The 27,403-nt window shown below is 47.2% G+C and overlaps 1 protein-coding gene across 2 annotated transcripts in view; it reads right to left on the bottom strand.

The window, feature by feature from the left end:
• The window catches only part of LOC102445183 (GON-4-like protein), a 54,279-nt gene extending 29,814 nt beyond the window's left edge, over window positions 1–24,465 (bottom strand). Inside the window, exons 1-13 of one of the 2 annotated variants that reach the window (XR_012897487.1) lie at window positions 24,044–24,465; window positions 19,983–20,204; window positions 16,462–16,658; window positions 14,165–14,239; window positions 12,602–12,652; window positions 11,536–11,586; window positions 10,803–10,898; window positions 9,513–9,632; window positions 7,659–7,823; window positions 5,544–5,736; window positions 4,103–4,204; window positions 2,531–2,571; window positions 1,634–1,737 (exon numbers count right to left, since the gene is read on the bottom strand). Coding sequence is in view for 1 of the 2 variants with exons in the window: in XM_075907850.1 (XP_075763965.1) it covers window positions 1,634–1,737; window positions 2,531–2,571; window positions 4,103–4,204; window positions 5,544–5,736; window positions 7,659–7,823; window positions 9,513–9,632; window positions 10,803–10,898; window positions 11,536–11,586; window positions 12,602–12,652; window positions 14,165–14,239; window positions 16,462–16,658; window positions 19,983–20,204; window positions 24,044–24,344 (1,718 nt within the window). In the remaining variant the exon portion in view is untranslated. The remainder of the gene's footprint in view (window positions 1–1,633; window positions 1,738–2,530; window positions 2,572–4,102; window positions 4,205–5,543; window positions 5,737–7,658; window positions 7,824–9,512; window positions 9,633–10,802; window positions 10,899–11,535; window positions 11,587–12,601; window positions 12,653–14,164; window positions 14,240–16,461; window positions 16,659–19,982; window positions 20,205–24,043) is intronic. The other variant, XM_075907850.1, reaches the window with a different exon arrangement.
• Window positions 24,466–27,403: the final 2,938 nt, after the last annotated feature.

Genomic DNA, 27,403 nt, shown 5'->3' with positions numbered 1-27,403 from the left:
ACCCAAAGGATTTTATCAATTGGGTATTTACAAAAATCCCTTCATCCACCCCAGAAATTGGAGTGAGCTACACAAATAGTCCTTCAACAGGCCAAAGCAAAAGTTAGTCTCCTGTCTCAAATGGTTAATGCAAATCCTGTGTCCGGTTCAAGCTGAATTTAAACAATCTGACTAGAATGGCCTGAGGTGTGGTCTGGCCACCCCACCAGGATTTGCAGCCTACACAAGACAGAGCCAACGAGAAATCAGTCAAGTTCTAAGCCAAGGCAGACCTGACTTCATTTAGCTTGTGGGACTCAACAAGCTCATAGCCCAAAGCACTATGGCTGCTGGCTGTTGTCATCTTCGGTCCCAATGAGATCACTTTAAGCTCTCCAGTTCCGTGACGTAAACATGACGTGCCTTGTGTCATCGCACACAGCTTGAAGCATCAGCCTCTTGATGACAGCCCTCTATAGACAGCCCAATCAACACTCCCACCTGTGACCCAATGAGGATCAGCTCCACTTCCACAACAGACCCCACACGCGTGTTCCAAACTAGTCACAATCGAGGCCTCTCTAAGACACTGACATTACGAGATACTAACAGGAAAGAACCAATGGAACAAACAGGTGACATTTCCCCACAAAACTATCTCCCTACAGAAGAACAATTGCATATGGATAATATTCAGAAAGAAACAACCAATTGGAGGACGACGACTTACCCCACCCACATGAAATGGACACAACTGAAATGTGTATGGAGGGTACAGTCTTGATTGCATTGTAGCTGGCCAAAGATTTCTGCACTTCCCTCCAGCACTGCTCATCTGGAGAGAATGCTGCAGATGCCCAGCAGTCACTTTAGCTCCCTTCCCAAACAGATGCAGCTTAGTCTTGAGCTGAGCTGCCCCATAGACAAGGAGACCCATTCCAACGGCCGTTCATAGTCAGCCCACAAATGTGTGACTGGTTTAAGAGTCAGTCGCTATTTCCCAAAACAAAAGGTAACTAAGAGAAGGGTCCTGAGATCTGAAGCCAAATCAGCTCTAAGTGACTGGCTACAGTTGAGCCCCCGCTAGGAGTTATCAAAAAGGTGACATCTACCGTCCACAGCTAACAGCCGCTTCACTCCTGTGCCCCTACACAACTCTGCCAAGCCAACTCTTTCCTGACTAGCAGCATCCACTGGTTCAAGAAGTGAGGTGCACTGGGAGATTAGCCAGCAGAATCTCAGAGTTACAAACTGGCCAGTTACCCGCACACCTCCTTTGGAGCTGGCAGTGCACAGTCAGGCAGCGGCAGAGATAAAAAAGAAAAAGTACAGTACTATGTTAACTCCTGCGCAAAATACAGGGAAAGTTTGAAAAAGACTGGATAGGGTAAGGAAACTGTTTCTGTGCTTGTTTCATTTGAATTAAGATGCTCACAAGCAGCATTTCTCTTTTGCACAGCAAAGTTTCAAAGCTGTCATGCCAATGTTCAGTTGTAAACTTTGTAAAGAACCACCCTATCGTTTTGTTCAGAGTTGCGAACGAGCTCCATCTCCTCAGGGTTCGTAACTCGGAGCTTCTGTTGTACTCGAACAGCAGCACCTCAATGGTGCCCAGGCACCCTCCACTGTTTTAACTGAGACCAGATAGTCATACCTAAGTGCCTGAGGTGTGTTAAAATTTGGCCGTGACTCTGCAACCGCATCTTCATCCTCTGGGCCTTCGTCCTCCATATTGGAGAAACCCATCTCATCCTGGAACTGAAAAGAAATAAAACTCAGTCATCAGGTGTATAAGGCTCTGTCTCAGGTTCTAGGAACTACTTTTAGTACCGAGGGCCTTAGGGCTCAACATAAATTAATGGAGCTATAGCGATGCCCTCTGCAGCGCACGCACGCACACACGTCTTCACTGAGGTACATGCTTTAACCTCCTCACAGTTGCACATACACAACAGGACCCTTTTCACTGAGATTATGCTGAGAAGGCCAATAAACTCCCCTCTCTTTGGTTCATGATGGCACTTTCAGACACCCTCTGATAGCTCCAGGACAGAAAGCCTCCCACATATTGTTAAAATTCTCACTTACACCTGGTATACACTACAGAGTTCGGTCGACAGAGAAGTTTAAGTCAACCTAACTCTGGAAGCATCTACTCTAACAGCTCCCACCCATGGAACTCGCCCACTACATTGACTCCTCGGCGAAAGGTGTAGGGCTTAGGCCAATGTCATTTTAGGTCAATGCTGTGTCAGTGTGGGCACTACATTGCTTGCACTGATTGATGTTGCCTTCAGAAACCGTCCCACAATGCCCCACCGTGGCAGTTCAATCGGTGCAAGCACTCCTGGTGAGGAACGAAAAGCGGACACACAAAAACGAATTACTGCGGCGGCTGTACATCAACATAACTAAGGTCGACTTTATTTATGTACAACGAGCAGTCCTGGGGCACCTTGGAGACTAACAAATCTATTGTATCGAGAGCTTGTGTGGGCAAACCCACTTCATCAGGGAGTTATTTTTTTATGTAGTAAAGACTTGCCCTTACAGTCTCAAACAGCTCCTCCATCAGTTCATTTACTTCTTTCTCTGTAAGAGACAAGAGAATGTGTGTGAAGAAACATTTAATGATCCAGTAAGAACAATGTCAGCAATTTGCAGGACTTCCTTTTCAGAGAGGACATACACTTGCAAACCCTCCAACTCAAGAGGGGAGAAAAGGACCCCTTTCACAGATGCTCACATTTTCTCTCTTTGCAGGAGATCAGCCGTGAAGCACACAAGTACAGCCTGTCTCTCAACCACCCAAGCTTAGTCCCCTGCTTCGCCTCCTGGACACGTGACTTAAAAGATCAGCTTCCTCCAAATGTGATCACAGGATTCTCATCTACATTCAGATGCTATTTCTCCCCACAGGCTGTCACTAACGATGCAACTTTGATCCTGCTTCACAGCTGAAGGCCTGAGACACATTTAACCTTCTTAATGCCCACACCAGACCCACAGAATATCTTGATGACAATCCCGCTCTGTCTAAAACAGACTCTACTAGATATCTGAGAGAGTTTTGTAGCAAAAATGTGTATTTTAGGATTGGTTACAGACTATAAGTATGATGTGTAATGATTTGATGTATAATGACTTGCTTGTAAGTTCCGTGTGCTTCTATTTCACCCTGTCTCTCATGATCAAATAATGTTCACTGTAAGGCCTTGCTTCCTGTTAGCATTACAAATTAAGTTGTATCCCTTGTGGGCATCACAAACTAAGTTGTGTCTTCTAGTAACCATTAATCTTGTCTGATACCCTGCACAATTGTGTGGTGTGAGTGGAGGATGTGAGTGAGTGTGAAAGCCATCACAAATGTCCAGGTGCAAGTGGAAATCTTAAAGATAACCAAGAAACAGCCATTGTGTCTGAGGCTGAATTGAATTAGCAGCATTGGCACAACCCTGGAGATAGGCAGTGACCCCCAATAGTAGACACACCAAAGGGAAGCCTGACAATCACCATCAAAGGATAACTCTGGAAAACAAAAATTAACCCCTCTTAAGGATGGATGACTGCAGCATGACACTGCATCACGCACAGACTCAAGTGGGAACTTACATATATAAGGGGATATCTTGCCATGAGATTTTGGGTTCAGTCCTGCAAGCTGAACCTCGAATAGCAATCGACAAGAACTCGACTCTCAGTCAGCCTTGCCAGTAAAGACTGAGTTGAGCCACGACGAACTGGTAACTAGGACATGTGTATGTGTGTCTGTGTGTGTCTGCGTGTGTTCGTTCTTTTCATTTTGTATTTTCAATAAACACGGCGTATTGCCTTTTCCCCTAGAAAAGATCCCGTGTGCTTCTTATAAGCATAACATTTTGTCTGTGTCTGTCTGTCCAAGAACTTCTTCCATACAGTAAGAGCTAGGACCACCAAATTCAGTGTATAACTTCTTCTTATGACTTAAGACAACTAGTTTGGTTGTGCCAGGAAAATGGGACTGCTCCTCATAAAACCAAACCGAAGAGACAGAATCGCCAACTCAGGAAGAGTCCTGAAAACGGACATAGTTCTCCCAGAAGCGCTGCCTAAGGAGCTGAGAGTCAATAATGATAGTACTTACTGGTGATTCTCACAGCACGATCATTCCTGAAGTCTTCTGTGTCTGGTTCATCCAGATCTTCCAGGAAGTTGTACTCAGGGTCGTCATCATCATCTGCCTCATCTAACAAGATAAATATTTGAAACATTTTCATAAATCAGAGTAAAGGAAAACGTGCTAATGGCAGTCTGGGGGGGAAACAATGGGTTTACTGGGTAACCTGACAGAAAGAGGCAGGGCTTGATTAAGCGTTAGTTTTAACAGGGTCCCAGTTTGCTCAATTGCTATCTGCACTTGTAGCACCTCATCTTTTTCCCTGGCATTTTAACCATTCTTGTTTAGTATGGAGAGCCTGACTCGCCACTAGCTGTAATCTATCATCTACATTTGCACAAATGAGTGCATGATGCCACTATTCTAATTAGGGACGTAAGCAACTTGCCGACCAGCCAATATGCTTATTGGATAGTCGACTAGTCGCTTCCCCCTGCCTTGCTGCCTGTCAGAGAGAAGTAGAGAGGGGGAGGGAGAGCAGGAGCACGGTGCTGGGGGGAAACCGGCTTTTAAAGGGTAACTAATGATCCAATCAGCCGACCAGCCATATTTGGGGATGCATCCGGGGCATTTGCCACTTGAGGCACATTAAGAAGATTCCAGCCTCTGTCAACATTAGCCTGCTTCATTCAGCAGCCCTTGTTAAACACAGTTTACAAATGAGACTAAGACCTAAGCAGTTATATTAATTCTTAGGACAGGTAGAACATCTGTTTGTCTTCCTCAAATGCTCTGTTCAATAAAAGATTCAATCACATCACAAACTTCCTCTCTTTTTGTAAAAGGTTCAAGATATTAACTTAAAGCATTTCAGAGAGCTGTGGGAATTTTACTTCCAGACTCTGATAGGCTTTGTTTTCAGTCTTGGACTTGACTCGCCAGGATACTCATATGATGAATGAGGGCCAGAGGGTGAGCGGCCATGAACACATTACAGGAATTGGTCACAGTAAGGCACTAGGAAGCCAGCATAATCAAACAGCGTCCATTGTGCGCCATTAAAAGCTCTCTCTATAAGCAGACTCAGCCAGCCAAAACTCCTTTCTCAATCCATCATTAAAACCCCTATCCCTGTAGTATCTAGATGCTGATACAGGAAGTGTGTTGGAGCATAAGGAGGGGAAAAAACCAAGAAGAAGAGCAGAGCTGGTTAAACAGGAGAGTGGGGTATTTATGGTGCAGCTGAAATGCACAGTACCCTCATTACTATTCATGGGCAGCACGGGGAAGGTTAGTCTGCATGCAAACAGCCTTGCTATCTCCATGTCACTAACCAAGCTAGCAGGCACATGAGACTACCTGGCGTAGACAGGAAGAGAACACTTCATGCTTCCCACAGAACTCTTAAACCAAGGCCAGAGATGGAAATGCCACCAACACCACGCACTAACCAGGAGTTGCCGCGTACCTTCATTCTCCACATCATCATTCATGAGTCCCCCAAGCCACCTTTTCCAGTCTTCATCCTCTACCGTGTTTGGATCGTACATGTCCGGCGTGATATCTGGGGCACGGAGCTCAGCCTCCAACTGACCAAGAGGCACGTCCTTCAAGGGGCGCTTCGATCGGGTGCGGAAAGCGATGAGGCTATCATCCAGAGACTGAAACATGGAGGGAGCGCTCAGTGGAATCACAGACGTCCCGTTCTGCTTCGAACATCTTCGATGTCAAACGTTTCAATGCAGCCACAAAACCATCAAACCCGAAAAATCTGACTCTTGCCACAAAAAGATTCATGTTCCTTTGTTGTTCCCTCCAACTGTAACCTTTAATTAGTCTCAAGTTGCACCTCACTCATACCCTATTGCCCTAAGCCAGGGGAGGGGAACCTAAGGCCCCCTGCTTGCCTAGATCTGGCCCCCGAGGCTTGGGGTTCCACTCCCAGCCTGCTCCTGCACCGTTCTGCCCAGACCCCACATCCCAAGTCTGCTTCCCAGCAGCCCCTTCCCTCCCACACACGGAACCCCTCATTTTGGCCTCACCCCAGAGCCTGGGGGTCCCACAAAATCTACTAGCCTGGGACCCCCCTAGGCTCTGGTATGTGAGGGGAATGTGGGGAATATGCCTTTCTCTTCAGAGGCCACTTCAAAGAGAGGGTTTTTGGGGTTTTTTTTTTGCTTCTCACTTTTGTGCAGCTGATTGTGTGTGGGTCAGCAGCCCCTCAACCCAAAAAAGGTTCCCCACCCGCCCCAGCATCAAGCGCTCTCTTCCCCTTCAACATTCTCCTCCTTAGCAGCTGGTTTCTCCAGTCCATTCCTGCTTAGTAATCACAACAGCTCCTTTCCAAGACAAAAGCAAGACAGTGCAACTTTATTTAGATTCTGTATCACTGCAGCTGAAGCACACCAGTCCTTTACATCTCTTGCACCCAATTCTACTGCCTCCTGCCACCCTGCTGAGCCACAGGGTCATCTAAAGGGAGCAATTTACACACTCCACTTAAATTTGGCAGGGTTACATTTTATAAGAGCAAGGTTTATTAACTACAATGCCAAAGGAAATATTTGAACACTTTAAAAAGAAACATTCTCTCGTGGGATTTTAAAACCTCAGCAATATAGCACAAATACAGGTTGGACCTCTCGGGTCTGGCACCCACAGGACCCAAAGGAGGGAGTTTGTCAGAACAGGAGAGATTAGGCCTCAGACTCTCCCAAGCCTGCTCCAGCTCCACTGCCCTGGCCCTGCTCCTGCTGCCTGCCAGCTGAGCTCCCAGCCACTAACAACCTCTGTGGCTGGGGTCTCTGGTCAGACCACGGATGTTGCCAGACCAGAGGGCTCATCTAGACTACATCCACCTTTCGAAAGAGGGATGTAAATTAGGCAGACCGAAAGTGCAAATGAAGCCTGGATTTAAATATCCCACGCTTCATTTGCACATTCGTGTCCAACTGCTGTTTTGAAAAAGGGTATTTCGAAAGTGAAACCGCAGTCTAGACAGTACTTTAAAAAAAAAAAAAAAAAACACCAACAACAAAAAACACCTTTTTCGAAAGATCCTGTACCTCCTCACTTTTTCAGGAGTACGGGGTCTTTTGAAAAAGGTTTTTTTTCCTCCCAGAAGAACCATGTCTAGATTGCAGTTTCACTTTCAAAATATCCTTTTTCAAAACAGCGATCAGATGCGAATATGCAAATGAAGCGTGGGATATTTAAATCCACGCTTCATTTGCACTTTCGATTACACTAATTTATATCCCTCTTTCGAAAGAGGGATGTTGTCTAGACAGCCAGAATGTCCTGGACAGCAGAGGTTCAACCTGTAATACAAATGTCATACTCATGTTATTGACTTTCACTACCCAAGCTGAGAGAAATGCAGCGTGTAGACAAAGGACATAAATAAGAAAAACTGATTCATTTTTAAGATTCTTAAAAATGAGAATTATACAGGGTTAGCAATGTGCTTGACTGCAAAATTAATAAATTGGCAGCGCTCAGCAGACCAGTTTAAGACAATACAGATCAAACAAGCACCTTTCAATAACACCATTTTACCTGCACCACAGTGTCATCACGTTACCTGATAGGAATCCATGCACACTGGGCTAGAGGCCAGTTCCTCATCCACCGCATGCAGCTTCTCCATAAAAGTGCTATCCTTGCTCTGTTTCGGTGGTGGCGGAGGTCCCATGGGAACTACTTCAGCACTAATGTGCCTAATAGGGGGAGTAGAAATCTTCTCCACCTAATGAAAAGAAGCCTTCCCATTAAAAACATTTTACTTAAGTCAGTCTCTCCACGGCAGGGATGGTGCAAGGCATTATACAAAAAGGACGATCAGGTGCAACCGCTATACAAAATGCAACAACACATCACAGGGGAAATGGACTCTCCAGATCCAGGTAAACTTGATTTTAAGCAAGCCCAGTGGTGGGAATGTAACTATTCAGAGCTTTGCATGAGAGGAGAAAACCTATAATCAGTTCCACAAATGATCAACTCTGGAAGTATTTTAATTAAACGAGATTAAATTGGTGACAAATGACCAAGGCAGGTAGGACAGGAGAGAGTGTTCCCTTTGATGCCACACACTGCCACAGGTGAAGGATTAAATCAGTCTTCTGAAGAGAAAAGATGAGTGTCACAATATCCTTCCTGTCTACTGCAAGGAGTATCGTTCAAAAAAGAAAAACTAGGCTGTTGGAGGGTGAGGGGCTGTTATGCTGGGGTCATGTGAACATGGGGATTAGGAAGAACTAACTTTTGGAAAGTACAAACTCAAGAAACGCAATACACTTTTCACTCTGTAGAAGTGAAGGAAAGCCAAGCCAACCTGCATATAGCACACAGCATTATCTGCTCTCATAGTCCCAACCTGGGGTCTGAAGGAATCACACAAAAAGGATGCTGTTAAAATCATCCCTTGATCATCTCTTGACTAGAGCCTCCTTTTTTTTTAAATCCCTCCAATAACTTTTCCTGACACCAAATCAGGTTTAAGCTTCTTCTCCTAAACGTCTCAGCCCTTCCCAACTCTCCGCCTTCGCATCGCTTATCACATCACCCACAATACCATCTTTGACAGCCAACAGCCCTCACAAATAGCATGATACTTTTTCCCCCACACTATTCCTTATTCATGGAAACTCGCCCTGAGATGAGGCATAAGGTTGCTAATGTCTTTTTCAAACCTATTCAAGGCCCTCTTCTGTCTTGATGCCCGCAAGAAAACAGCCAATGTCTAATGGCTCAGCTGAGATGCTGCTGGAGAAGATAAATACATGTATGTAACTACAAAATATATGTAAGACTAGAAGACTTAATTGGCACTGCTCAGGTCCTTCAGGGGAGGGAGTTGGAGGTGTAGGGGATGCAGGAGTCAGGTTTGAGGGGTGAGGAGCAGGGGGCGGGGGGAAGCAACTGCTCCCCGGGTGCTTGCTGCCCCTGTGATCATTCATGAGTACTACTGTCCCTGCTATATCACTCCTTCCTTTCCATTTGATGAGGAACAATCCCATTCCAGGCACATCCCATTATCCTGGCAAAACCAAAACCTGACTTTGCTGTACATTAGGATAAGGGAAGCTGCATACCAGATTTAGTGGTCCTAGCTCTTACCTTTTAGAAGTTCTTGAACAAATGGACTTACAGATGGTTGGATGGACACACAGATGCACAAACTCTCACAAATATATAGTAGACTGCATGTATTTTAACTGTCTCCCTCTCACCAATTCTTTATAAACTGCTATTCATAGATTATAAGCTCTTGGGGCATAGGTTGTATCCCTCTCTTCGTACAACACCCATTACAATGGGACACTGAGTCAAATCCGCACCTGAGCGATACCATAATGTAAATGCTAACAAACAACAAACTATGGATTAGACGGAAGCTATTTTAGAAAGTACTTGAGTTTGATGTTAACCGCACCTCAGATAGGGTTACTCCCTCTTCATCTGTCTCTATCATATCTGATGATCGCCGCGTCCTACTTCGCTTTGCTCCCCGAGGAGAAGAGGCACTGCTCTCCACATCACTTTCCAACAAGCTCTACAGATCAAAACAAAAGCTAAACCGTTAAATAGTTTTGCAATCACTAACGTGGCCTTTTTCAACTACTCTCTCATTCCAGTGATTTTCTTTTAACATAATGAAGTTGAAAGCCTCAGTGTACTGTGAAGGACAGAATGGCCCCAAGTCAGTAGGATCATCTTTCAAGGAAGACACCAAGAGCAGACCCTTTTCCTGCTGTGGCAGCACCTCCCTTTTACCTCATAGGCCACTGAATAGAGCACTCGCCTGGAATGTGGGAGACCCTGGTTCAAATCACCTCTCTGCCTGTAAGGAGTGGAGAACTGAACCTAAGTCTCCCACTGCCAGGATAAGTGCCCTACCATGGATTTAAGGGGTATGGCTCTTAATCTACACTGTATAAAATATTTAACTATTCACTGGAACAGGGACATGAACTTCACAGAATCTTAGAACACTGGACTTGAGAGGCACCAAGTCCAGTCCCCTGCCCTTCTGACACAACCAAGCACCATCTAGATCACTCAAACAGGCATGTGTCTAACCTGCTCTTAAATATCTCCAGTAATGGAGATTCCACAAGCTCCCTTGGCAATTTATTCCAGTGTGTAACCATCCTGACAGGTAAGTTTTCTCCCTAATGTCCAACCCAAACCTCCCTTGCTACAATTTAAGCCCATTGCTTCTTGACCTCTGATAGGACAATGAGAACAATTTTTCTCCCCTCTCCTTGTAAAACCCTTTTAGGTACCTTAGAAAAAGGCTCCTAACCATTGGAGGAGTGAAGTTCTGAAATATCCTCCCAACAGTAGTTGTGGGGGCACATGCCTTTAATTTTAAGATATCTGACTCGGTTTCATGCCGGTCATAATCCAGAAGACATACTCTAAGCCAGCCTCTGAGCATACATACCAGGTTGGATCCCGTAGGTAGGGGAACACCCCATTGAGAACCATGCTAGGATCTAGGTGTGAGCTAGGGTCCTGGGCATCAGGATTTAGGTGATTGAGCACATGCCCCCGGGGAAGTTTTTTGGTACTTACGGGACTTTATCAGCAGACACAGCCACCTATGGAATCAGGCAGCAGCTAAGCAGGGATTTGGAATATTTAGATTTGGGTACCTTTGAATGGCCGAGACATGTATATCCCTTTGCGGATGTAATCGGCTCTGTTCAGCCATATTTACCTCTTCAGCAGTCTCATCCTCATCTTCTTCCTCAGGCTGATATTCCTCATCGGATGAATCATCTTCTTCAAGGGGAATGTCCACAAACTGAGGGGGCTGTCAGGGGGCCAAGGGAAAGATAAGAACGTTGCAGATTTAAGCTAAACGTGTGACAGTTTCAAACGCTATACCACAGTGCATGTGTGGAGAAGCTCAGAGAAGGAGCCAAGATAAGGAGAGGGGCTCCAGAGGAAAGGGAACTGCATCCAAGTAAGGCTGGTGGAATGGGTCGATTCAGAGGTGCAAAGACAGACCCAACTTACAATATTAAAAAGCCACTGAATGAGCTCACAGTATCTTATAGTGCACATACAAGTGGATGAAACCACATGCTTCTAGCACCGATACCCTGTCAGCCTATTGTTTGTTACACTCACTTGTTGCATCAAATGTAAAATTAGACTGTAAACTCTTTGGGGTAGGCAGAGTCCAGCTGTAGCCTGGTTAGGAGTTGTGATGGAATTCAACCGCCCTCAATGGGGTGTCTGGGTAGTACCACAATGCACACACCAGGAAAACAAGCTACAAGTAAGTCAGGAGATGGGACAGTAGAAGAGAAATAAAGCCAAGGATGTGAGCCCAAGGTAAATCAGATGAGTATATTCATGGGAGGTTCTTGTGTAGGGATGCAAATCTGCTGGCACCAGACTCTGCAGAGAGAGGAAGCAACACAGATTCACCTTTCAATGCTAACCTTGATCTCATTAGCCTTCTTAATTGGAGAAATATTCCAAGCAGGGATTACCTAATGGAAATAAAACCATTGTTAATAGCCTGTGTAACATCAGATTTGATAGTGTTAAAGCAAAAAGGATCATCTGAATTGTGTGATCCAAGTAACATCTGACACACTTTCAAGTTGCTCAGCAGATTCGTGCATCGGACAGCTCCCTCCTATACTGGCTATCCTGTTCACTTCGTGCACTTTCCTCACATGACTCTCCACCGCTGATGTGGTACACATCCGCTAATCTCCAGGGAGTCCCTCTTTTCTTTATTTAAGACTAAAAGATTTACCCAGCGTTGCTCAGATCCTTATCCATGCTTCATTTAAATCATTGCTCTAGGGTGGGACGGGGGATCGGGGGTTCAGAATGCAAGCTTCTCTGGGCAAAGAGGACTACTCCAACCTTCCCTCACCTCAACAGCTTGGAGCCAGGTGAGAAATGCCTCTCCATAGCCACTGAAGCTCCAGCAGACACAGCCAGGGGAGGGATGCATGTCCCCCAGCTGGGGCAGGTCCAGGGTCATCTGTCCCCTGCACTCCCCAGCCAGAATGAAGAATGCAGCAAACTGTGCACTTTCCCCTTGCTCCCTGATGATGAAGGGAAGGGAGGCTGGGACAGTCCCCAGAGGTGTGGGAGGGCACCCTGCCAACCCTTCACTTGCGTGGTGATTCTGTCTCTTTTCTGTTTGGTTTTCTGAGACGCAAACCCATTGCAGGTACATACCATTCTCCTGGCACAACCAAATCCTGACCTTGCTTTAAGTCAGGCTAAAAGGATGCTGCATACTGAATCTGGTGATCCTGGCTCTTACCGTTTTGGAGTTCTTGAATAAACAGAATGACTCTCTCAAATATATAGCAGATCACCACAAATACGGACACACGCACACTCTTCATCTTTTGACAGCTTTTAGGCTTAGGACTAGCTCGTAAAAAGCACCCTTGGTCTACAGTTCCTATTGCCTCTACAGGCCAGAAAAGCATCTTCTACCCTTTCCCAAACCCATGGGAAAGAGACAAATGATATACTCACCACTCCTTTCTCCACAACTTCCTTCAGTTTGGAGCGAGTCATCTTTGGCTCCTAAGAGAGTTAAAAAGACAGCAAACTTATCTATAACATCTTTCCACTAGTCTTTATAGAAAATGTCTTTGTTGATGGGCATGATGCATCTGCACTAAACCAGGTACCTGACGATTCTGCCCAACCGTTAGGTTCCAACATAGCAGTTACCTTCTCAAGATGTCTATACATGTTGAAATACCAGTACTCCCATGATCCTATCCTTTAATCTATTTTCTCCCCACATCAGATCACTAGTGAGATTCAACAGCCACAACAGCATGGGAAGGGACCATGCATATAGGTCAGAAGTGGGCAAGAATTGTTGATATGGGGCTACTCCAAGAATCTGGAAAGTGGTCAAGGGCTACACTCTTCTATAATATTAATGGAGGAGGTGCAGGGTCTGAGATGGAGATTCGATGCAGAAGGGACTTTGGGGTAATACACTGGGGTCTGGGAGGGAGTTCGAGTGAAGAAGGGGATTGTGAACTGGGGCGGGGCATTAGGGTCCAGGAGGGGGTGCAGGCTCCAGGAGAGGATTCTGATCTGGAGAAGGGGTGCAAGGAGAGTGTGCAGGAGGTTGGGTAGTGACCTAGGGCAGGAGGGGGCTGTGACATGGGACAAGAGACTGAGGTGCAGGATCTCGGAGCAGATATGGGTGTAGGATCTGGGGTGCACAGAGTTTGGCTTGTGACCCAGGGGAGGAGCGCAGAGGGTTTGGATGCCAAGTGCAAGCTCTGGCCAGGGGGCACTTACCTTAGGCAGCTCCCAGCCAGTAGCCCAGCGGAACCCTCTGGCAGGCTCCCTTCCTGCTAGGCCCTCACATGCTGCTCAAAGCAGCCAGTTGCGGGGGGCCATGTGCGTCACTGTGCAACCCTTGGTGGAGGGGGTGCCTCTGCGCCCTGCCTGCACTACACGCACCACCCTGGCAACTCGCAAGATTGTGCTGGGGGAAAGACAGCACATGAGGCTCCCCCCGCCCAGGGGTGCGCAGAGATGCATACAGTCAGCCACTTTGAGCGGTCCCTCCAGGCCGTGGGATGGTAGCAGGACTAGGGATGTAAAATTTCTATTATTTGGCTAATCGAATAGTCGATGCAATTTGCATGGACTATTCGATTAGTCGATAAGGGCACTTCCACCTTTGAAGTGTAGCAACAGCCCCAGGGGTATTGCTACACTTCAAAGGCGAAAGCGCTGCAGCGAGCACGGGGACAGTGGGCTGCACGCCGCATTTCAAAGCGGCAGACCGCATGGAGCCCGGCATTAGCTGGCGACTGCCCCCTGACCTCGGGCTCCACACGGCACTGCCACTTTGAAACGCCATGTGGAGCCCAGGATCCGGCCCCAGGCTTGACGTGGCGCTGCTGCTTTGAAGTATCCCCTCCACTTCCCCCCCTTGTGGCTTCTTTCTGACAGAGGCAGCGGGGGGGGGGGCAGGAAGAGCAAGCAGCAACTAGTCATTCACATCCCTAAGCAGGTAGATAGTAATGGGGGGCAGGGGAGAGGAAAAAAAAGCCTGTTACTCACAAACATGGGCATGTCTTCAGTCTCACTGATTGCTGCTTTCATCATGGCAACCACATGCTCGTTTGTGATCACTTCCTGCGGGAACATAAACATTGGCTTTGTGTCTCCTTTTTTAAAATTTCTGTTGCGAAGAATCAGACCTCAGCTCAAAAGAATCTTGAAAATGCATTGAGAGGTGGGAAGAGGATAAAAAAATATTAAGTGCTCCTGTGACAATGATAAAGGACAGGGCCTGCACTACACGCCACGGTTCTGTAGAATGAACTTCTGAAACTCTCTAGTGCTAGAAGGAAGGAACATGGTGCAGCCTATACACACCAATTTCATCAGCTCTGTTCTTCTCACAATGTAAAATTCCATAATGTGTTGGTTGTAAGAACATGAGAAAAACTACAGTGGGACAGCAGTGGAGAATTTGCGTCTTAAAACATATACTAATAAGTGAGAGACTATGAGCACGGTATCTATTCCACTGCACTGCTGGCACAGGCACGTTTAATGCTACCAAATTTCAGAGCACCCTGGTAACTAGAGAACGGAGATAGAAAAAACAAAACTGAAAACAAAGGAGAGCTCATAAAAAGTGAAAGTTCGGGCGATAAGACCAGATCAGAGACTCTAGCTCCTGAATCCAAACATTGTTACTAGACTGCCAGCACTGAGCTCTCAGAAGGAAACGACCACATTAATGCCAGGCAGTAGATGAAGATAAACTTACTGCATTCTAACATTTACACAGTTCTGAATAGTGAATGTGCCTGAAACAGAAGCAGTGGCACTCACTTCTCCCTAGAAGGGGAATAGACAAAGGACAAACACCTGAGACCATCAGGCAGGAAACATGATTGGAATGCAAAGAAACCCTTAAAATAAACAGCATAATGTATTATTTTGAAAAGAGCACTGATGTTCCCAAGGCTGAGCCCATGGATGATGGAATCTGAGAACAAGCGCTTCGCTACAGACCAGGGGTGGGCAAGAGGCTGCCAGCAGGCCAGATATGGCACCAAGACACATCACTGGAACCCTTATGCAGAGAGCAACTCACTCATTAAACAGCAGGCTGCTCTCCGCTCTGGACTGCCAGCGAGCGAGGAGGGAGACTTTGCAGGCTGCTCTCGTCCCCCAGCAAAATCTCAGCTCCCATTGGCCAGTTTCCAGCCAATAGGAGCTGAGAAATTTTGCTGAGGCCAGGGACAGCTTGTGAAGCCTTCTCCCTCTCTTCCCCCATTTTTGCCCAGAGCAGACCCCACATGGAGCAGCCAACTTCTCAGGTTCCCACAGGGCTGCTGGCTGGGAGCCATCTAGGTAACTGCCTCCCAGCCAAAGCCTGCCTCTGACACCCCATGCCCTCTTCCCCCTCCAACTGCCTGCCACAGGCCACCACCCAAACCCTCTGTGTATCCCTTTCCCCACATCCCCCAGGTCACAAATGCCTCCCAGACCCTGCACCCCATGCTAGAGCTCCTCCCCCAGGCTAGAATTCTCTCCTACACCCTTATCCCACGTCCTGGACCCCAAGCCTTTGCCCCAGATCACAAGCCCCTCCTTCATCCAAACTCCCTCTCAGACTCCACAGCTCATCCTATCTCCTACCCCAAGTTTCTTTCTGCACCTAACCTCAGTCCCAGACCCCACACCCCCTCCACAGAAGTGCAGCCCTTGAGCACTTGCCAAAATCTTGGCATGCCCCCTTCCCCCCGCCATTAAAAATTACTGCCCACTCCCAGCTACAGACTCAACTGACTCAAGAGTTGCACTAGGTAGCTACGGCAATGTAGATTTTCTCTCCACTACAATTCATTCCCACGTGGAAGTGGTATGATAGGACAAAAACAGGAAGCGACTTTTGTCGCTATGCACACTGCATTTTCATTAACAATCCCACCAGAATTCCTGAAGACCTTTACCAAGAAATCCAGCCCTCTCAGAAAATATGACATTTGTACATTTGCAGTCTATGTCCTCTCATCCCATCTTAACAGCTGGTGCCTTTGCCCAGGGCACTATGACTGTGGTACAATCAAGGCAAAAGATCACTACAGGAAGTAAGAGAGTAACATCTGCTAATGACACTAAGTGACCACGTTTTGGATAAGTTCCACCTGTAACAATAGATAGCTCTCCCTTTACAATCCATCACAACAGACAGACTAGTCTGTGAATCCCTACTAGGATTACCCTGTTTATAAAATCCTATAGGCTAAGCTTGGCTTAGCCAGCACATTTCCAGAAGATACACAGGGTCTATTCCCTTTTTTAGTATTGACATACATTCTCCATCCCACCCCACTCACATGGAGAATATTTCGCACATTGACAACAGTCAAGTTGTGCTGTTTTGCTCCATCTTCTAAGGTGCGATCAAGCATGTCATCTAGTTTGATGTCACAAGCCAAGGACGCCTCCTCTTCTTGGCCTTTCTCTTCGCGTTTACGTTTGGTTGCCTTCCTCCTCTTCTTCCTCCTCTCACCTTCCTCTCCATCTTGCTCCTCTGCAGGATTACCAAGAAATGATTCAGTTTCAAAATACAAGACCTCAGCCTCCCACTCAGGCAGCGGGACTCTATCGAGAAGCTAGAATGCAGCAGATAACAGACCTCATCTGCTTTCCACCTACTGAACACAAATAGGAACCATGAGTCACTGAAACATTGCTGTTCTGACTTGCTCCTATGCATGTTATAACTAGCACAGGGGAAGGGACAGAATCATAGAATACTAAATCATAGAATACTAGGACTGGAAGGGACCTCAAGAGGTCATGGAGTCCAGTCCCCCGCCCTCATGGCAGGACCCAGTACTGTCTAGACCATCCCTGAGGGACATTTATCTAACCTACTCTTAAATATCTCCAGAGATGGAGATTCCACAATCACCCTAGGCAATTTATTCCAGTGTTTAACCACCCTGACAATTAGGAACTTTTCCCTAATGTCCAACCTAAACCTCCCTTGCTGCAGTTTAAGCCCACTGATTCTTGTTCTATCCTCAGAGGCCAGGAAGAACAAGTTTTCTCCATCCTTCTTGTGACACCCTTTTAGATACCTGAAAACTGCTATCATGACCCCCCTCAATCTTCTCTTTTCCGAACTAAACAAGCCCAATTCTTTCAGTCTTCCTTCATAGCTCATGTTCTCTAGACCTTTAATCATTCTTGTTGCTCTTCTCTGGACCTTCTCCAATTTCTCCACATCTTTCTTGAAATGTGGCGTCCAGAACTGGACACAATACTCCAACTGAGGCCTATTCAGCGCAGAGTAGAGCGGAAGAATGGCTTCTCGTGTCTTGCTCACAGTATACCTGTTAATGCATCCTAGAATCATGTTGGCTTTTTTTGCAACAGTGTCACACTGTGGACTCTCATTTAGCTTGTGGTCCACTATAACCCCTAGATCTCTTTCTGCCGTACTCCTTCCTAGACAGTCGCTTCCCATTCTGTATGTATGAAACTGATTGTGCTTGCCTAAGTGGAGCACTTTGCTTTGTCCTTATTACTTCATTCTGTTTACCTCAGACCATTTCTCCAATTTGTCCAGATCATTTTGAATTATGACCCTATCCTCCAAAGGAGTTGCAACCCCTCCTAGGTTGGTATCATCTGCAAACTTAATAAGCGTACTCCCTATGCCGATATCTAAATCGTTGATGAAGACACTGAACAGAACCAGTCCCAAAAGAGACCCCAGCGGAACCCCACTTGTTACTCCTTTCCGGCAGGATTGTGAACCATTAGTAACTACTCTCTGGGAATGGTTATCCAGCCATTTATGCACCCATCTTATAGTAGCCGCATCTAAGTTGTATTTGCCTAGTTTATTGATAAGAATATCATGGGAGACCATATCAAATGCCTTACTAAAGTCTAGGTATACTCACTTCTCCACAAGACTTGTTATCCTATCAAAGAAAGCTATCAGATTGGTTTGACATGATTTGTTCTTTACAAATCCATGATGGCTGTTCCCTATCACCTTATTATCTTCCATGTGTTTGCAGATGATTTTCTTAATTACTTGCTCCATTATCTTCCCTGGCACAGAAGTTAAACTGACTGGTCTGTAGCTTTCTGGGTTGTTTTTATTTCCCTGTTTATAGAATCTTCTGGAATCTCTCCGGTCTTCCATGATTTTCCAAAGATGATAGCTAAAGGCTCAGATACCCTCTATCAGCAGCTTGAGTATTCTAGGATGCATTTCATCAGGCCCTGGTGACTTGCAGACATCCAATTTCTAATTGATTTTTAACTTATTCTTTTTTTTTTTTTATTTTATCTTCTAAACCTATCCCCTTCCCACCAGGACTAAGGGGTGGGCGAGCGGGGCAGCTGCCTGGGGCGCCAACCAATGGGGGGGCGCCTGATGGCAGCTGTAAGGGGCGCATGGCGTCCCTTATGGCTGCCATCAGGCGCCCTGTGCCCGGCTCCCGCAGCACTGGCCCCCCCAGCAGCGGTGGCCGGGCTGGGTTGGGCAGGGCAGCACATGCGCCATGCGCCCCAGGGGTGGGCCCGTGCACCCTAGAAGGGCGAGTCTGTACATGCGCCATGCACCCGTGGGTGGTACCGCGTGCCCAGGCTAGGGGTGCCAAAATGACTCGGCCCGGCCCTGCTTCCCACTAGCATTCACTGTGTCAGGCATTCCTTCATCAGACTTCTCAGCGAAGACCGAAACAAAGAAGTCATTAAGCATCTCTGCCATTTCCAAGTTTCCTGTTACTGTTTCCCCCTCGTCACTGAGCAATGGGCCTACCCTGTCCTTGATCTTCCTCTTGCTTCTCATATATTTATAGAATGTCTTCTTGTTTCCCTTTATGCCTGTACTAGTTTGAGCTCGTTTTGTGCCTTTGCCTTTCTAATCTTGCCCCTGCATTCCTGTGTTGTTTGCCTATATTCATCCTTTGTAATTTGTCCTAGTTTCCATTTTTTATACGACTCCTTTTTTATTTTTAGATCATGCAAGATCTCCTGCTTGATCCGAGGTGGTCTTTTGCCATATGTTCTATCTTTCCTACACAGTGGAATATGTTTTTGGGCCCTTAACAATGTCCCTTTGAAAAACTGCCAACTCTCTTCAGTTTTTTCCCCCTCAGTCTTGCTTCCCATAGGACCTTACCTACCAGCTCTCTGAGCTTACCAAAATCTGTCATACTCTTGGGTAAAAGATGGAGTCCATCTTTAGTTTCAGCCCACATGCTGGAACAGAAACATATAGCCACATACAGCCTGCAGTGCACAGCAGAGTCAGGCAGACAAGAGTCCTTCACAGCCATGAGCGCTAGGGTTACACTTTTCAAATGAAAGACTCAGAGTTGGAAGAATCTGAACAAATCATGGAGCAAGCTGTGTGTTTGGCATCTGTGCTCTAGTGACACCCCAGAGCTGCCATACAAGCCGCTTCCCCTCCTACTGAAGGAGTTGCCATGCAACAACCATGCAGTTAGGCTGCAAATCAGGAAAACTCTGGAACCCGCCACCAGTAGGTTAGAAAACATAACAGACTTAACATGCTTCTTAAGCCTCAGTGTGTTGCTGACTCAGGAGAAGAGGAGAGCTGCAGCCAAGCTCTTCTCTCAGGCTCAAAGGGTTTGAGCAATAAGTGACACAGGCCACTGCAGGGATCAACTCCAGTTAGTTTCAACATGCTCCTCCCTGTGCCCCTCAGGCTGTCAGCTACTGAACTACAGTGCAGAAGTGTAATTCTTCATTCAAATGGCTGAATCCAAAGGCTGGATTCCTACCCCCGATTTTTACATCTTTTCCAGAGAATTACCAGTTGGGCTATATCACCAAGTCACAGGCCCTTCTCATGCACAACACTTACCCAGCGGAATAAACAGCCCAACGTCCTCAGTCTCCTCCTCAGTTTGCTGAAGCTGTTCCCCTGTTTTGGTATTTTTCTGTGACTTGTTGATAGTAGGAACTTTAAATGGCAGCTGCAAGGAACTTCGCACTTGGGCCACTTGCTTTGGAGAGTGGTTGTCAGCTGTCTGGGGGTCTCCGGGCAAAACTGCTTCCACCTCTGTATGTAAGTTAGGAGATTTCCCTGCAAGCAGAATATATTAGATTCATTATGTTCAAAGGTGCTTTCCCCAGCTAGGTTTTCCACTTCTCTTTTGCACAAAGCTATGATCCACAGACAAAAAGGATTTCACAAATCCTACAACAATACAGGTCTCATGAGTTTACTATTCAAAACTCGTGAACTTCAGAAAAATGGGTCACCTACACTTCTCATGCAGCCTCATCACTTCTGCCAGCCATTTAAGAAAGCAGACGCCTACAGAAATTGAACAATAGGTGCTTTTGCTACCTCCTGGATGTCAATCTCAAGTGCTCGGCTATATTAAAAATTGCAACAAACTCCTTTAAACACATAGGTCATATCGCAGGGAGGTGTCACGTGAGCGGCCCTTCATCTCAGCGGGCCCCAGGATTGCCGTAACCCAGAGAGTCTCCTGGGATAGGACAGTCTTACTAACAGCACTTGTGTACCCAGAATTTGCTGTGTGCGCCAACTGAACCATAGCAGCACTTTGATCGAATGCAGAAGGAGTGCACAACTGTCAGAGTTGTGTGCAGTCAGCATGCACCTCTCTTCACGTGCCTTTGCTTTCAGTGCATGTAACTTTTGTAATACCAGTAGGAAAAAAAGCTGCATGGAGGAAAACGAGCAAAATCTGGCAAACCTGTGGGTGGGCAACAGTAAACAAAACATCTCGTGGGCCACACACACACAGAGCCCTAAGCAGATACAAAATTTGTATCCACATCTGCATTCACAAAAATGAGCCATGGACATCCATATCTACATCCCTGGATTCGGCTATCCATGAATAAAAGCAGCAGCACCACCACACAGAACCGTGGGACCAGACCCCTGCCGCTTTGAAATGCCATGTGCTGGGAGTCCCCAGCTGGCCTGCAATCCATGCAACACTTCAAAGTGGCAGCACTGTATGGAACTCAGGGTCTGCCACTTAGAAATGCTGCATGTAGCCCGGTCCGCAGCTGGCCCTGGGCTGCACACGGCATTTCAAAGCAGCAATGCTGCGTGGAGCCCGGGATCAAAGCTCCCAGCTGACCCAGGGCTCTATGCAACGCTGCCACTCTGAAACACTGCAGGGAGCACGGGCCAGTGGGGGACTGCTTGAGTTCCCCAATGGCCCCATGCTCCCGCAGAGCTTTCACCTTTGAAGCGTAGCAACGGCCCTAGGCCTCCTTCAAAGGCAAAGGCGCCCTTATCGACTAATCAACTAGTCGATGCAAATTACACTGACTATTCAATTAGCCAATTAATCGAAATTCTACATCCCCACTAAAAGGTATTGCCTCATCTACCTTGTCTCTTTATTTAGCTAAGTAAAGTGGCAGGGAGGCCACTTAATGAATTTTAATATGAGGTCACAGGCTGGGCTACACACACACACACACACACACACACAGGGCAGGGCTTGGGGAGAATGGGGCAGGGCTGGGGATTAGCCTCCCCCCAGAGTTGTCTGAGGCCAGAGGCTTTGAATAAAAAATACAGCAAGGGCTTCCGGCTCCGCCACTGCTACGTTGTCTGGCAGCCGCCTAGGGTTACTGATGCCATTTAAAGGGCTTGAGGTTGCCAGGATAGCGTTGGGACTGAGAGCCATTAGCCATTTAAACAGGATCCTGCTGCCTGAGCCAGTGCCTGGAAATTCGGTGGTACGGGCAGCAGGACACAAATAGAAAGTGGTCAGATGCAGTTTGGGGGCCAGATCTGGCCCCCAGGCCACATCCTGCCCAGCCCTGAGGTAGACAGTACTCTGAAGAAGCAGACATTTGTTGTAGAGACAAACTGAAATGATACAAAGTATTCCACACTCCACATTACCTGTCAAATGTAATAATACCAAGATACTGAGTCCAACCACTTGGTAGGGTTCATAAAGATTAAACTCATTTGGATAATGAGGACATCAGTTACATCACATAGGACAATTGGGGGGTGCACAGGTCCTAGCTTGTGTAGACTGAGCTTACTGCATGCACCAAGGGCTTCTTGCATCACTCTTTTCTCCCCAAGGCCATTTGCACCACCCTCCTGTTTCTATTTCAGGGTCTTCCTACAATTTCCTTCCCATCGCATTCTCCTCTGTCCTAGTAGCAGCTCTGTTTGTCCCCATCCTCCTTTCAGAAGGCTTCCACATTTTCTACCCGCAAGCAGAGACTCTGTGCACATTCCCATGCTGCCCATATCAACATCCACCTTCTCAGGGATCTGTGCTCCTTCCCGGTCCTCCCTCCACTCAGTTCTGGGTTCCCCTACTTGCCTCCTAGGGCATGAGCTCTGTGGGCACTGCCATTAACCTCTTTTCCTTCATTCCCCACTTTTTCTTCCATGCTAGGGGCTTTGTCACCTTCTTCTCCCTATCTCCATACCAGGGCCCTCCAATTTGCCCCATGCCAGGGATGATGGGTGCCCCATTCTCCCCATACCAGGATTCCCTACCCTTCCCCCTGCCCTTGCCAGAGTCTGTTTGCATGCTTTCTTCTTCTCATGGCAGGCCTATCTCCCCCCCCCCCCATTATTTTTCTGTCAAGTTATCACCATGTTAAAGTCTATTGAAAAGATGAGATTGTATTGTTATGCCTGGATTAGTGGGTGCTGTTTGATCTACAGACAATTGCAAAGGGGCCTGAGAATTGCAGAAACGCCCATGTGTCTCCCAAGTGACCTTTTTCCTGTTCTCCCCAAAAATCAACAGGCCTGGAACATTCCCTGAGATTTTGGAATTCAATGTGCACAAGTGTTCAAAAGACAGAAATACAAAACAAGTTGAGCGTAAAGCCTTTGCAAGCTCTGCCAAAACTGTGTATTGATGTAAAGCCTAATCACTAACAGCTGACGTTAGCTTCTAAGCAACTGTCCAACACCAAAAATCAACCTCAAATTCTCCTTCCGTTCCTCATGACTTTTCAAAAAACAGCTGTCAAAAAAGTATGTTTACTTACTTCCATAAAAGTTTAGCATTCAAATCAAGTCCTAGGATGCTCATTTTTATATGCTCATAAGTATCAAGTGTTCCCTTGCCTGATTTTTATTGGACAGGAAGTACCCTATCAGATCAAAGTAATACTAGCTCTAGTTCAATATCCTGTCTCCTACAAAAACTGATAACCATGTGTTTTAGAAGCAGATACAAGAAATCCTGTAATGGAATAACCTGCCCAAAAAAGAATTTTCTTCCTAAACTCTCAATAAATGCCTGACTTATGAACCATGGCTTCTATTCTTTCTAAAAGAAACTTTCATTGCACTAAACACAACTATTGATATTCTTATCCCCATACATCCATTTTTTCCTCCTATCAAACTCTAAACCTCAATATCTAGTGGCACTTGCTTCCCTTGATTAATTGTTGCAAGAAACAGTTATTCTCTTTAAAAGGCATTGTCCTGTCCATTTTATTAAATATTATCTTATTCTCCCTGACCTTCTAATTCTTTGGCATTCGGCTCTTAAGATTTGCTGCCTTGGAGAAAACACAAAAGTAGTTTTAAGTGCGAAATAGCAGTCTCCTTCCTGACACCACCACTCTAGGAACTAGCCAAGAAAACCGGGCAGCACAGCACCATGAACGTGGTTTCTGCTGCATCCCCCCTTCTCTTGGCTATCTAGAGAAACGGTGGCCCTCCTGAGTTTCTCTTTCAGCAGGTCTGAAAACCGGGCCCTGCGCTATGCGGGGCAGAGAGGGGATCCGCTCTGGTCTGTAAGGCGCACGCCCGGCGGGGTACCTCAGCACAGCCGCAGCCAGGCGCTCCTGCTGGTGGTGCACATGCGCCCGGAATGTTTATTCCGCACATCGCGGGGGAAGCATTCGCGGGGGGCGGGGCCGGCCGCAGCCATTTACCTTCTTCGGGGAGGTCCCGATCCCGGCCCCGCGGGAGGGAGCCGGCAGCAGGGGCCGTTTCTCGCGCGTCCCGGGGGCTGCCGCCCGGCTCGGGGCCGCGCTTGGCCGCGACTCGGCCCGCGCTCCTCAGAGGCGCCTCCCCGGGCTCTTCCCCGGCGCTGGGGCCGCCTGCGGGGGGCAGGCCCGGCCCGGCCGATCGCTCCGCCATGGGGCTGCCCCGCCCGGCCGCGGCGAGCGGCGCGGGGCCCGGAGCCTCGGCTCTTCGCTTCTTGCAGGGCAGCAGCCGCGGCGCGAGCGCCATGTGGCCCGCCGGCCCCCCCCTCACAGCGCGCCGGCCCCGCGCCGCCCCCGCCGCCCCGCCTCAGAGCCCGCGCCCCGCGGCCGCCCCATCGCCCCGGCCCGCTCCGTCGCCGCGCGCCGCCTTTTGCCACCGGAAACGGAAATGACGGGGCGGGATCCCGAGCCGCCGCCATGTTGGTTGCGGCGGAAGGAGGCGGGAGGCAGGGCGCCGCCATCTTTGTGCGGGGAGCGGGGCGAAAGGGAAGAGCCGCCATGAGGGCTCCGAGCCGGTGGGGATTCGATAACGGAGCCTCCCCGCCCCGCCCTGTTACTCCGGGGCAGTGGGGCCGCCATGTTCTTCCCCGTTCCCCTTTCCGGTGCGCCTGGAGCGTCTCGGCTCCTTCCCTCCGCCCCAGGGGAGCGCGAGGCTGGCACGTGACACAGGGGGAGCGCGAGGCTGGCACGTGACGCGGGCGGAGCGCGAGGCTGGCACCTAGCACAGGGGGAGCGCGAGCCTGGCACCTGGCGCGGGAGGGGCTCGGAGCTGGGTATATGACAGGGGGGCGGGCAGGCCACACACACGAGGCCTTTGAACTATTATACTGGTATAAACACCCTGGTCTGCCTGCTCCTAAGTGATTGGGCAACAAAATGGCAAATGCCATTTAATGTGGATCAATGTAAAGAAATGCGTTTGGAAAACGTAATCCCCACTATATATGCAATACGGTGGGGACTAATTTGGCTGCAACTACGCGAGAGATCGTGGGGTCATTGTGGATCGTTCTTTGTGCGGTGGCAGTGAAAAAAGCAAATAGAATGTTAGGAGTCATTAAAAAAGGGCTAGAGAATAAGACAGAGCATCTCTTATTGCCTCTGTATAAAACCATGGGATGCCCACGTCTTGAATCCTGTGTACAGACGTGGTCGCCTCATCACAAAAAAAGCTATATTGGCATTGGAAAAGGTTCAGAAAAGGGCAACAAAAACTATGAGGGGTTTGGAACAGGTCCCATAGGAAGAGAGGTTAAAAAGACTTGGACTTTTCAGCTTAGGATAGAGGAGACTAAGGAGGGATAGGATAGAGGTCTATAAAATCATCACTGGTGTGGAAAAATAAGGTATTTACTTATTCCCACAATATAAGAACTGGGAGTCACCAAATGAAATTAGTAGGTTTAAAATGAACAAAAGAAAGGATTTCATCACTCAGCACACAGTCAACCTGAGGAACTCCTTGCCAGAAGATGCGATGAGGGCTAGAACTTTAACTGGGTTCAAAAAAGAGCTAGATAGATTCATGGAGGTTAGGTCCATCAATAGCTGTTGGCCAGGATAGGTAGTAATGGTGTCCCTAGCCTCTTTCTCTGGAAGTTGGAGATAGGGGAGGGATCACGTGAGGATTACCTGTTGTGATCCCTCCCTCTGGGGCATCTAGTATTGGCCACTGTCAGCAGACAGGATACCGGGTTAGATGGACCTTTCGTCTGACCCAGTATGGCCGTTCTTATGTTCTCCTGCTGAGGCACCTTGCACGCTGTACTGCAACACACCTTACAGCCTCCATGCAGCTAACCTGACGGGCTTGCCCAATTCCCAGCTTGCACAAAGGGTGCCTGTAGTGAAGCCGGCTTGTCCCAAACCCCAGACTGGTGCCCTGACCAAAAGCCCTTGTTCTCTTCGCACTTCAAGGGGGCAGCAGTGGAAATTGTGCTGCACCAAAGAGCACAGATTCCTAAGGGTTCACCTTCAAGCTTCACTACTACACCATTCTGGATTAGGGTGATGTTGGCTTCCCACTGAGCCCACACACTGGAGGAGCGGTGTGGGTCATGGTGCGATATGATCCCCAAATAGCAGAGGGGGCAGAGTGGGGTGGGCAGCAGGCTCTAGGGGGAGAATGAGTTATATATGGTACAGACTCTTCCAGCCTCCTTGATTGCTGATTTCTCCCTTGCAATGAACAAAGATCAGATGCTGACTTTCTCACATGAGTCAGCAGCCTTTGCTACCTGTGGAATAATCAACATAGTGGGTTTGTTCTTTCCTCTCCAAATGTCAAAGCCTGTTCCCATTGAACTCAATAGCAAACCTCCTTTTGATTTCAACGGGAACAGGATTTGGACCTAACAAGAGATCAGAGAATGTGATTTTGATCAATTGCTTTTCTATCCTTCATGTTGTTCTGCCAAAGTTATCGCCCCTCCTGTGACTTGGGCTAAGGAAAATGATAAAACAATTAATGTTCATGGTTAGAGCCCCGCAAAACTGCAGCTATCCGCTTTATATGCATGATTATCTATATCAGCAGATACAGTGTGGGTATCCACAACTCATTTTGCAGATATAGATGCAGCTGCAGATACAAATTTTGTACCTAGAATGTTGCAAATTTGCAGTTATCTGCTTTGTATCTGCAGGTATCTGCAGCCACAGATGTCAGCATGGATATGTGTGACTCATTTTGGTGGATACAGATGTGGATGCCCATACTAATTTTGTAGCCACACAGGTCTCGCTACACATGGTACATACAGTTCTATGCCTCTTGCTCTTTTACATGTTTTTTGACAAGTATGAACAAAAATGCCAGAATCCACTAGGGTAAAATATTAAGTGAATTCTACCAAGAGGACATAGACACACATCTTTTTGAAGACAAAGTAAAACATTGAATTCATTTTTTTTAATGATGAGGCCTGTGCTTTGAGATCACAGGGGTGATTTGTATAGACTTGTAGTACGGGATGGGTTACAGACAATCTTTCCAGATGTAGAAACCATTCTGGAAATATTGTTAACAATACTTGTCATAAATGGTGTGCATTCTGTTTCTGTATTGAAACAAGTTAAAAATTATTTGTGAAATATGCTGAGTTAGGAATATTGGACAAGTCATCCTAAGCAATATTTTGCAAAGAAACAGTGTAGAAAAAAGCTATTTAAATACATATTTTGTATATTTAAGTATATATTTTTCAAATTAATAAGTTTCTTTAGAGGGACTTAACTTGTATTTTTCTATTCGCGTGGTATCCATGCTTTCTGTAATTACACATGTTCACATTAGCGTCATGTAAA

Source organism: Pelodiscus sinensis, chromosome 24, assembly GCF_049634645.1.
Source record: "Pelodiscus sinensis isolate JC-2024 chromosome 24, ASM4963464v1, whole genome shotgun sequence".
NCBI lineage: Eukaryota > Metazoa > Chordata > Testudines > Trionychidae > Pelodiscus > Pelodiscus sinensis.
This window is presented reverse-complemented; position numbering and strand designations above follow the sequence as displayed.